The sequence below is a fragment of the Myxocyprinus asiaticus genome, chromosome 4 (genome assembly GCF_019703515.2).
Source record: "Myxocyprinus asiaticus isolate MX2 ecotype Aquarium Trade chromosome 4, UBuf_Myxa_2, whole genome shotgun sequence".
NCBI lineage: Eukaryota > Metazoa > Chordata > Actinopteri > Cypriniformes > Catostomidae > Myxocyprinus > Myxocyprinus asiaticus.
This window is the reverse complement of record NC_059347.1, coordinates 47893336-47906218: the sequence shown is the minus strand read 5'-3', so window position 1 is coordinate 47906218 and position 12883 is coordinate 47893336. Positions and strand designations below refer to the sequence as shown.

Sequence of the window (12883 nt, the reverse complement as noted above, 5' to 3'; positions counted from 1 at the left end):
CATACGCCGATACGAATTAAAACCTGGACACCGGAAAAAGAAAAAAGGCTTCTGTTATGAATTGTGGAACTCTTCCGCGTACAGGAAAAAGGTGGAAATCTTATTATACTATAGCATACTATAGCTAAGAATACACACACCTTCTCCAGAAAGGTGTAGCTCCAGATCTTCCCATTAGCCCAGGTTCGGGTGATGATGCGTCCGTTGTCATAATCTCTGCGTTCGGTCCAGTTGCCTCTTTGTATGCTGGTGACCAGGCCCTCGTTTGAGTATGATACTCGCACCTGACTGTATTTACTGGGGGTCCAGAGCACCGGCCTGCCTTGATCATCATACTGAACACGGAGGGTAAACTTACGATGGTCATCATAGATTTTCCCCACCCGACTTTCTTGACTATAGTCTATAGACAACACGTTCCTATTGTGAGCCTGAGAAGGGGGGGGGGGGGGGGTGAAAATATAAGGTAAAACTTGTGATCTTATTATGTTAACATACACAGAAAACATGCATGCAATATAAAAGTGGCAATAAATAGAACAAAACTTCTTTCTCAGAGGAGCAGAGGGAGACAGGGTTGCCGTTATGACCAACATTTTTCAGCATATAAATCAGTGAATTGACAATGAGTTTGGAACAGTTTGATGCTTCTTGTTTCAGTCCACATGAATCAGAGATCACATTCCTGCTCTATGCAGATAACATCTGCTGTCTCCCAATAAATTCTGGACTCTTTTAGTGTCATAAAAAGATAATGTCCTGCAAAGATGCCAGTTAGAATTTGGCTGAATGTATTAGAACCAGTAACTGAGCCGGCTGCCCTTTACAGCAGCAAGGTGTGGCGTCCACTAACAAATCGGACATTAGGCAAATGGGTAAAACATCCTTGCATGCAATACTGTGTAAAAATATCTTACATGTAAATGAGAGCACCACAAATAATGTGTGCAGGGTAGAATTAGGCCATTAACCATTAATTCAGTGATCCCTGAATCATTATAAAACCTTGCAATGAGAAGAGTTGAGCAAAGAAAACAGACCCCTCACTGAGCTGGTCCTGAGCTGTACAATTAATTGTACCAGCATGTACATGCCCCTTGTGACCAGAATAATTCTGTGAACCTAATTAGCATAACCCAAATAACAAAACAAGCAAAATGTGATTATATCACATATTTGGAAACCCAAACAAAGTCACAAAGTAAAATGCAATGCTATCTGGCCATCAAAATACTTCACCATGGCAGACTACTTGTGTTCCAGACTACTTTCCAACCAACTTGGAAACATGTGCATGATGTCATACAAATATAGCAGATGATGTGTGTACATAGTTAATAATAAACATTCACTTTTAGCCCTCAGAGACCCAGAGTAGTAGAATTGCAATGTTTGTTTAAAGCAATTAAATAGCATCTTCTTTTCATAAAATATTAAAAACTACACATAACAATAGCTGACACTTTGAACTGTATCACAACAACAGTTGTTGCGCAGAACAAAATGCATATAAACTGTCATAGCTAGCTTAAGTCACACATAAAGGATGCAGACTGACATGTAATATATTTTTTCTTAATTCCCTACATACTGTATGTACTGAATGAAAAATGATTACATCCCCCCAAAATTTCGACTTTCATAAATTTGAGACAATTTTTAATATTTGGTATTTGTGTTTATTTTAATTATACCAGCAAATAAATCATCCATATCACTAGTCCTCATTAATTATAATTTTTAAATTCCTTAACTGTTCATGAATTTATCCTTACTGCTTGGAATGAATTATTGAATTATGTAATTATTTATATACTTTTGTGTGTTGAATTGTGTTGTGAATTCAAAATTTTTTAGCACTTTCCCAAAATTCACCCCAAAACAAAATATGCATAAAATCATTTTTAAAACCAGTGGCCTCCTAAAACACTTTCAAGGAGGAGAATAAAATATATATAATCAAAATCAATGCTTGGGCCTCGGAAGGTTAAGCAAATAAATTGCACCAATGAGTCAAAGTTTCTACATTACATGAAGTAGGAGGATACATTAACACATGATGCAACTATAAAAAATATATGCATTTTTTTATTCGTGTAGAGAAAAACAGAATATAAAGAAGGTTATTTTTCAGTTTCTTCCCCCAAGCCATCAGACTCCTCAATACTCAGAGACTGTACTGACACACACACATGTTGGTGCAGCTATCATTATGAGGACTCTCCATAGACATAATGATTTTTATACTGTACGAACTATAGATTCTATCCCCTAACCCTAACCCTACCCCTAAACCTAACCCTCACAAAAAACGTTCTGCACTTTTATATTTTCAAAAAATCATTGTTTAGTATGTTTATCTTGCACTGTTTGCACACATGCACTTTATGTAGTAATGTGTAGGCTTATTTAGTTTTGTGTACTCTCATGTAGTACTGTGTTTGTTTTTATGTTGTTTTATGTAGCACCATGGTCCTGGAGGAACATTGTTTCATTTCACTGTATACTGTACTAGCTGTATATGGATGAAATGACAATAAAAGCCACTTGACTTGACTTGAGGTTACAAAGAAAAAAAAGTTTGGCTGAATTCAGAAGAGATTAGAGATGTTGACTCTCTGGGTAGCATGTTTCATAATTCTGGGGCATACTTTAACATGAAAATGTGCAATCCCCCACCAAGCAAAAAGGGGTTTGAGAAACAGTTAAGAGACCTGAGTTTAAAGAGCAAAGATTTTGAGATGGAGAGTAAGGAGTTGCAAGCTCAGAGAACATTACAGTGTATGGTCAGAAGTTATAAAGTAGGAATATTCCACATCCCACTTTGATTGGAATGCAGCATTATCCACTGTGACTGATAAAAAACTAAGAATCAGGTTCAAGGCTCCTGTGTACCGGCAACTATTTGTCTCCTTGTGTCTTTCTCTCACATAAACTTATACTATATTGTAATCATTATTATTATTTCTTCTTATCTTTTGATTATTCATTGTACACTGATTTTCACTTAAACCTTTGTCCTTTGTAGCTACCCTTGCAGCATATCTGGAAATGTAATTGTGATGTTATTTGTAGTGCCAGTAAAGCACATAAAGACTAAAACTGAAGCAGTGAAGGAGAGAGAGAGAGAGAGAGAGAGAGAGAGAGAGAGAGAGAGAGAAAAAGTGAATAGAAGAGAGAATGAAATAGAGAAAAAAAAAAAAACATTTATTGAGAGGAAGCATATGAGTGAGATGCAGGGTGTTAGGGTGTGTAATGCCTATGGCATGGTTTAAAGTTGCACATTCGAAAGAATAGTGTGCTGCATTGGTTGTGTACTGTGTAGAGTAGTTTGTTTTTCCCATTTGCTCTAAACCAAAGCAAGGCAAGTCAGCTCACATAGCAGCCACCTAAGTAACTATAGGCCTAAGATATTTTCTATTCATGTCTGCCAAGCTTACGTTTCAATACCATATGGCAAATCACCAATACGTCTAACAATATTGGTATCATAAATTCTGTTTCTCACGCCAGACTGGCCCAGCTAATGTGGAAAGACCAGGCTGCCTTTGTCTAAAATAGCCAAACCCATTCATTAAAAAGGGGGTGTCCAGATACTTTTGGCCATATTGTGTATTTCTCCCACTCATTTAACTAAGAGTGGTCCATCTCCTCCTCCTTATACTGTCCCTGTTAACACATTCTACCCTTGCACATTACTCTTCATTCCTTTGTCATCCTACGCTGCATGCACATTATTTGGCATTATATGTATATTATTGCATGTGTGTTACCCTCAGTCTGCGTTCATATGCTGTGTAATTTCCTTTGGCCTGTTCGCGTCTCTGTCTCCACTCTATGAGGCTGTGAGATGGTTCCCCCGGCAACGTGATGTTGCACCTTCCGACTGTAGGATGGACCAGGCCTGCCGATGCCCCTGGCAACAGCCTCAATGGCACGGTTGGTTCAGTAGTGAGAGTAACGTCCATTCCACTGGCATACGTCACCCAGAGAGAGCCGTCGTCTCTAACACCATACACGCTAACAGAGTGAGCTGCAGAGAAAGAATGAAAGGGGAGAGAACTTTAAATACATTTTCAACACATTTCTGATTACACTTCAGTTGAATACAATTTATTACCTGGGTTAGTTCAGCCAAAAATGAAAATTCTCACTCTTTACGCACTCTCATATTCACTCACAGTCACTTTGGATAAAAGTGTCTGCTAAATGACTAAAGGTAAATGTAATAGGGTTCTGTGGAACAAAAAAACAAAACAAAACAAAACAAAAAACAAAACAAAGACATAGGCAGAATGTTCACACTGCTTTTTGAATGGTGTGAGTGAATGGTGACAGACACTGTCAAGCTTCAAAAAAAGAACAAAAAGCATAATAAAAGTAGTCCATACAACTTGTGTGCTACACGTTTTTTTAAAGGTAAACTCAGCTATTTTTGGTGAAGTATGGCTTACACTGACACCTAATGGCATGGATGCTGCATCATTCAAATGCAGTAGTTTTCAGTTACCAATGCCATTGTAAAAATGAACTACACGCAGTAAACAATGATTAAAAAATCCATGAGTGAAAGTGTCCAATAACAGGGCAGTTACTAAGATTAAGTGAGTAGTATTCAGCTCATGTCATGTGAGGTCATGTGATTCTAACATGGCTGCCCCCATGAGGGGACCCTCTCCATGTAGAATAAAAGAGCTTTTATAAAGTTACTGATATGACTGAACATGATTTTATACATATGTTTCAAAATGTATATTAATTTCTTTAGAATTAAAACTTAAAAAAACAAACAAATTCTGAGTGCACCTTTAAATATCAATGTGTTTGTTTATGGGATTGATGGCATTCGGCATCATGGACCCTTTTCGCATTTCTTAGTTTGGAACATGGACGTTAACTATAGCAATATTATCTTAGATAGAGGTCACCACGATCTTCCAAAAAAGTAAAAATAAAAGTGATGGATTACAACAGTCAGCAAAAATGTCATTTTATTTTAGGGTGCACTATTCCTTTAAATATGGCTAAAGTGTCCAAACACTGTAGTTCATGTAATCACAAATATTTTGTTAATTTTACTGTTGATTTACACACAGACACACAAACTGGCTTACCTTGTCGAAGTGTGTAGACAGTATTATCCGCAGAGTGGTTTGTGATTATAATAAAGTTTTCTCTGTTCGAAGCAGTGGCCTCCACTCTGACAGCTTTCTCCATGTTTCCATGGAAACTACTGACCTCTCCAGTCGGCAAGGTCATGTTGATGAGATGTCCGTCAGAGTTATACCTGCTCATGAACACACTCTGTTAGTTTGTGTGTGTGTGAGACAGACAGAAAAAGATTGAATTAAAGTTTAAATATGTGAGTGTAAAGTAAATAAGTTTGAATGTAGGTGTGTTAAAGGGGTCATACATTTTTTATCATTTCATTTTTCCCTGAGGGACACTTGTTACTTTTCATGACCATTTTCCACCCTCTCTCTGACCATTACAATTAAATGGGCTGTTTTGTTGCTGCTGTGTTCTCTGTGTAAACACTCTCTTTGTATTTGAAATGTGAAACAGCACTAGTCAAATATAGTTTGTGCTACCCCATCCTTCAATAACAGCCTCTCTGCAAAGCCTAAACTACATTATGACAGAAAAAACAAAACAAAACAAAAAAATGTGCCACACAAACTGTGAAAGCTGGACATAACTGATCAGAGACCTTTTAAAAACAAATGTCAGCCACTTTCTCCTATCACTGGAACTCTTCAGAAGGATACTCTTATCATTAGTTTTATCCAAATTGGAATCATAGCTTCTTCTGGCCTTTGAGGAATATAGTGTCTATCCTACTTACTCTGCATGGCTCAAGTGTCATTGATGTTAAAATGTGGGTGGTCCTGTGTTAATGTTTCATGTTTATTGTATTGCTATGAAGTCAATTTGCAGATTTTGAATGACCTGTTTTAGTAGCTTGGTTACAATAAATGTCTTTTTGGACTAGGAAGGAAGCTTTGAGTTCTGAACGTTACAGTACATTTCCATAGTAAATCAAAACGTCTTCCATTAGCTGTGTGAAGCACACAGAAGTTTTATATAACCATTGTTTCTTTTGAATGGATATCTTTTTACGTATATGTTTAATTCACATTCAGCCTTGTGTGTGTGTGTGTGTGTGTGTGTGTGTGTGTGTGTGTTTAAGATACACTATAGAGATAAATGTTAATATCGGTCGATGTACCAGAGAGGAACAAAACACTTCACATTTGTATTTGTGTGGGTCATGAGTGACTCATGTGATATAATAAGGGTGGCAAAGTACTTTTGTGATCACTTCTTATCCTCCATTTCTAGATTGACTAGCACTTCTAAAACAAACAACCCCTGAGTTCCTTCTTCATCTCTGTCCCTGTTTTATTTATATCTAATCAATGTCAGTGCCAATTTATATCATGTACTTATTTATATCTGGCCACCCACACTGATGCAAGAGAATAAAAGCATTTCATTTGATCAAACTGTTGGATTTTCAAAGGCCTGCGGTTTAGATCAAGAGACATGAAGCCACCATGTCTGCCTTTACTTACAATGTTGACTCTGCTTAAAATGTGGCTGAATGGATTGACTGCTTGCACAAGCATTTAATCTATGTGTTTTGTGTTTGGGTTTTGCTAGGTTATCATTAAATCAATTCTGCAGTGATTTTCTAAAACTAGATTTAAAAAAAAAAATTGTGTGTTTCTTAAAAAAACACAAGTGGTGCTTGCCTGTGCAAAATTCGCCGCCACAATGCTAGGGTGTTGTGGGTTGTTGCCAGGGCAATGCTATGCGGTTGCTAAGGTGTTCTGAGTGGCATGAGCAACAGTAACAGTGATGCTTGCCTCAGCAAGCACCACTAACTATGGCTGTTTGTCAAAACCTACTGAGCTGCCTACCTAGACAGCATTTTTGGATTGTCGAACGTGTCTTTGTCTCACCTCACTGACTGCCAGTTGCTGCTCACACCAAGTTTAAGTCCTTGATGCTTGCATATAGAATGGCCAATGGCTCTGTACCCTCCTACATCCTTTTTGCCAATCTATGCTCTCTCCAGAATGCAGAGGTCTGTGAGTGAACAATTCCTTGTGGCAGCAACACAAAAAGGCATAAAAATCACTTTCCCATACTTTCATTTTCCTTGTTGGTAGAATGATCTTCCCGACTATAAGAGTCCCTTGCTACATTCAAGAAATATAATCTCTTTAAAAAATTCTTGACTGTAAAAGGGATGGTTTATCCAAAAACAAACATTCTGTTATAATTTACTCAACCTCATGTCATTCCAAACCAGTTTGGCTATCTTTATTATGCAAACACAAAAGGCGATATTTTAATCTAATTTTTAAACTACTTATATAGTTTATTCTGGGTTCAATACAAATTAAGCTCAATCGACAGAATTTGTGCCATAATAAACATGGAATGGAAGTGAATGGGGGCCAGTTTTTTAATGTCAAAATAGTCAAAAGTATAGCCAAAAGACATAAACAATATGCATGCTAATATGATTTCAGTGGGATAAAATCACTTACTAATCTTTTCTGTGTAAAGTTATAGCCAATTTTACCACGCTGTTGTCATGACTGTAATGGCAACAACCCTTAAACCCTTAAACCCTTAAATGACTGTAATATGACAATTTAAACAACTTTACAGCTCAAAGAATACAAGAGTTTTAACAGAATTAATGTTAGTACATTTCTGCCTTTAAATCCTCAAAAAATTGGCCCCATTCACTTCCATTGTAAGTGCCTCACTGTAACCCCGATTTTTACTACTACTTATTTTCAAGAGAAGGAGGGACGAGTCGAAATCACAAATGCTGTTGATTGAGCTTAACTTGTACTGAACCTGGAATATTCCTTTAAGCTTTTAAGTGAGGCACTATTCACTGCCATTGTGAAAAGATGGACCAATATATTAAATAAAATTTAATGTTCTGCATAATAAAGAAAGTCATACAGGTTTGAAACCTTTTGTCTCAGTGTCTTTTTTCATCTTACTTTTTCTGTTTAAAGCCTGTGCTTTTCTGAACAATTTTGATGCTTTGTATTGCAGGTCTTGTCATGTTACTGCCTCCTTAGAATGAATCAGGTATGTTGTAAGTTGTTTTTGATAAAAGTGTCTACTACTGTAAATGAATAAATGTTAAATGCATATGATGCCCAAAAATGCTGTCTAAGTAGGCAGCTCACTAAGCTGTGAAATATGTCCTATTTAAACAATGCAAGATTAAAAACATCTATATGATGTATCTCAGGCCAGTAAGGCATGTAGAACAGATCTGAGAAATGTTCCTGTAGCTCAAATGGTAGAGTATGGCGCTAGCAGCAGCAAGGTAATGGCGTTTGATTCCCAGGGAACGAATACACTGATAAAATATGTAGCTTGAATATATTGTGAGTTGTTTGGATAAAAGCATCTGCCAAATGCTTAAAATGTAAAGAATACATTTCCTGAACCATGGCAGCAGTTTGCTGTTTGAGTGTATTCTAGTATGTACCAGCAGGGAGCAGTGTCTCACAACTGACAATGCACAGGGAGCCATGCATGAGATCTGCCTCAACACTATAAGCTTCATGAAAATGTGTATGTGTGGGTGTGTAAACACATTGTGTGAAAGGTCACCGAGTTGATCAAACAAAAAGGAGAGAAAATGAGAGAGGAAAAGAAGCCCCTGACATTTTCACACTAAATTAGAACTTGCAGCTCAGTCTCACAAATCCCAGAAAATGCCCATGCAAACAGTTTACACACACACACACGCACACACACACACACACACACACACACACACACACATACACACACACACACACGTTGGTGCGGCTATCCTTATGAAGACTCTCCATAGACATAATGATTTTTATACTGTACGAACTATAGATTCTATCCCCTAACCCCACCCCTAAACCTAACCCTCACAAAATAATTTTTTTTACATTTAAAAAAAAACAAACAAACATCGTTAAGAATCATTAATTTATAGAATAATTACCAGTTTGTAACCTAAAAAATGTCCTCGTAAACCACCCAAACCCGCCCACACACACACACACACACACACAGGTACCAGAGCTGTTTCATACTGAAATCAGACTGTATTCGATTATTTTCTTTTAATAAATTCTGATAAAGTGTGATTAGATTAGATGTAGGTAAAGATTAATCAGTGCTGGGAGGGAATATTGTTTTATATATATATATAAAAAAATGCTCACCACAATTTCTGCTGATAAAATACACTGCACAGAATAATTTTCTTACACAGTATTTTTGTCTTGTTTTCCAGTACAAATATGTAAACATCCTTAAAACACGATACTTTTACTTGAGAAGCAAAATACCACAAGACAGGGTCATTTCAGTTTCTGAGATATTTAACAGAATTTAGTAAGGATTATGCTTAAAACAGGGGTCGGGAAAATTTTTTCACTAAGGAGACAATCTTTTAATTGTTGGTTGATGCATTTTTTCAGAGCCATAGCACAAACAAATAATTTACTATAATTTTTCAATAAAATAAAATGTTTATATTGCCCATAGACTACTCAAAAACACAAAAACAAACAAATATGCAAAAATTAATAGGTAACATGTTGTAATATGGAATTGAGTACACGTGTTTTTTTGCGGGTCTCCATAAAATTACTTCATTTTACAATTGTTCATGAAAAATTTAACTTCCCTTTTGGGCTGGGTGATATGTAAAAAATATTTTAATGATAATCGCCTTTAAAATATCGTGATATCTGATTATATGGTCAAACCCCCTACCAAGGGTGGTGAATATTTTTGCTTTATTGATTTTGCTTTAAAAATTAAATTAATTTATTGAAACACAAAAAACTTAAACAATTTCTAAATTCAAATTGCACTTTAAACTAAACGAAAAAAGCAATTAAAATATGGATACATGGATACATGTCATAAATACATGTTCGTTTGCCATTTAAACCTAGCATATCAGTTTAATTTTAACCAACTTTGCTTTGCGTGTCTCCCTCTTTGTGTGCCCGCTGCGCATGATAGAGGGAGAGAGAGAGTGCACGCTTATTCAAGTGACCATGAGAAAAAGGAATTTGTTTGATGAAAGCATAAAACAAGTAACTCTGAACAAACACTTCGATGCTCACAATAAATAAGTCTGAAAATATCTGTTTGTATCTTCTTACCTCAGTTTCAGTGAAACTGTTTACATTCAGCTGATCTGTTCGTCGATGAAGTTTGTTAGAGGTAGACCGTTTGATATTGATACACATAACTCGCTCGGGCTTTCAAGAAACAGGAAAAATTCCAGACTTTAAATAAATAAATAAATACATGTATAGGACGTTTGCGTTATAAGGATGTGCATGCAGATTTCAGATATAAAATTGGTGATTGAATGACTAATGTTTACTCACTGAAATGAGATGATTTCCTATTAAGTCAATAGGGACATTGGAATGTTTGGGCATAGCAATATGGTGGAGCAGTGGCTTCCCTTTTTTGACGTCATGAGCAATCCAATTCTATATTAAATATTAGTGGCACAAAATCTTAATTTATTTCTGGTTATTGTTGAGATTTTGGCTGCAAAACAAACTGCATTTGGGATATTATTAATTTCAGACTCTTATAGCCTCTTTGTCTGTGCCTGTCCCTTTTTTAAACATTTAATAAATTGATTTTAAAAACTATAAGCAGATTAAGTGGTTATTAGCCTTTTCCACTACCTAGTTATCGGTATCAGCAAAATCCACTATTGGTCGACCTATTATCTTGTTTTAAGGATTTAATGTTTAGATATTTTTACTGGACAACAAGAAAAAAAAAAAATACAGGGGGTAGATTGTGTAATGAATGGCATATAGTATTTGCACAGTAAAGTTCCACAGTGTAGTGTGCAGGTATGGTTATGTAGGGTGCAAGGAAGGCATTTTAGTGTACTGGGAGGGAATATTTTGTTAAACAGAGGCAAAACACAGTAACTATGCCAATTCTGAAAAAGACGAGAGATTTTCCATGAGTACTGATGGCCTCACACCATCAGCACTCGATTGCTTCACTATGTGTATCACTCCACTTGTGTTTGTGCCGTTCTAAACTAAAGTGTAAGAGCAGGGCAGATGTGTTAAGAGCTATCTGTCTCTTTACATTAATTTTGTGACATTACATATTTTAGCCAGCAGGTGGAGGCAAAAGACCATTTTTGTATGTAATATGAGCCAGTTGTTGACGTGATGTGAGTCACCATCACTCAGTTTTTACATTCAACAGCACTCCATGATTGCTCTATTACTATTACACTACCAAAGCTAGAAAATAGCTTTAAACGGCTTTAAACTAACAACTTCAGCATTAAGGCTCATCACAACTGAGAGACACAACAGACTGATTAATTACACAAACTCAAGACCCTTAGTTCTTACAGGAGGTTCCACATTGGAAAGAAAATACTGTTCAAAATGCGGTTTCTATAGTGAAAGACTCTTGTGCACCAGCTACCGCAAAATAGGGAGGAATACCCCTCTTGAACGGCAATTTTCCCACTGAGAAAGTAGGATGAATTTCACCAAAATGACATTATCTTCAGAGAGCTGACTAACAGACTACAGCATCATCAACAGGCGATTGCATACGCTCCATCTCTCTCGCTCTCTCTCTTTCTCTCTCTCTCACAAACACACACACATCCTTGTTTCTCTAATAACATGTTAGAAACAGCACAAGCCGTGATACTAGATGTTCTAAGTGATGTTTTTGAGAGGATTGGACACATCATTTGTTTTGAACCAGCAATGGCAGAATCTGATCCGTGGCGTAAAAGTAGCTCATGCACAAATGCGTTTTTTATGACCGTACTCAGTTTTTCCTAATTTTTAAAAACATACTGTATAAATTATATATATATATATATATATATATATATATATATATATATATATATATATATATATATACTGTATGTATAAAAACTCATTACTATTCCTAGTGATGAAACAGACTTGGACTATCTCTTTGTGAATGTGTGTGTTATGTGTGCATGACGGTAGCCAAAATGGACACTACATGAAGCAACGACAGAATATGACACTTAAAAATGAAGACAGATCACGCTATCACACACACATAAATCAAGCAATAGAGCACACACTCCTGATTAAGACAAGAGACAGAGAAAGACAGAGAGAAAGACAGAGGAAGAGAGAAGAAGGGCACCACTTACTCATAGACAGTGGTCCAACCGTTCTCATTGCTGATGGTGGCAAGCAGCCCTGTGTTGCCGTAGTAACTGAGCTGGGCGAGGTCATGTGCAAGAGCGGAGATGCGCTTCAGCATTCCTGCATTGCTGATGTTCAGCCAGTAGACCTGCCCGCCCGGGGCTACTAGCCACAGGGGCACGCCATTAGCATCCCGTCGCAACTGCAATATTGTGCCCTCCCTGTTTGCTATGCTGCTCAGGTGGCCCTCGTGGGTATACGTGAAGTTAAGCAGATAGTCCCCTGTCACTAGGCTGCAGGTAAACAGGTGAGTACCATTTGGACTGAACAGGTAGAGCTCTTGGTCTGCCACAGAGGTGAGCTCGTAGAGGCCCTCGGGAGTTAGTTGCGGGTGGTTAGCGGTGAGCCGGCGTATGCGTACGTTCCCGAGGTCAGCAATATAGAGGGAACCATTCGGCGAAACCGCAAGAGAGGAAGGAGACTTCAGCTTGGCATCACGAGCGTAACCTCCATCACCTTCGTAGAAAGACACGGAAAGAATGCACAAGTGAGAAAAAGAAGGAAGGAAGAAGATCTTAATTCATTAAGCATTCAGGGGCCACTTTTGCTGTAAGTTTTGAGGTAAACAGTATGAGCCAAAAAACCTTATT

General features: G+C 37.2%; 1 protein-coding gene across 1 annotated transcript in view; it reads right to left on the bottom strand.

Moving 5' to 3' along the window:
- LOC127438669 (teneurin-1-like) overlaps window positions 1-12883 on the bottom strand; it is a 279485-nt gene that overhangs the window by 7656 nt on the left and 258946 nt on the right. Inside the window, exons 25-28 of the mRNA XM_051694410.1 lie at window positions 12239-12749; window positions 5115-5287; window positions 3774-4033; window positions 141-431 (exon numbers count right to left, since the gene is read on the bottom strand). Coding sequence (XP_051550370.1) covers window positions 141-431; window positions 3774-4033; window positions 5115-5287; window positions 12239-12749 — 1235 coding nt within the window. The remainder of the gene's footprint in view (window positions 1-140; window positions 432-3773; window positions 4034-5114; window positions 5288-12238; window positions 12750-12883) is intronic.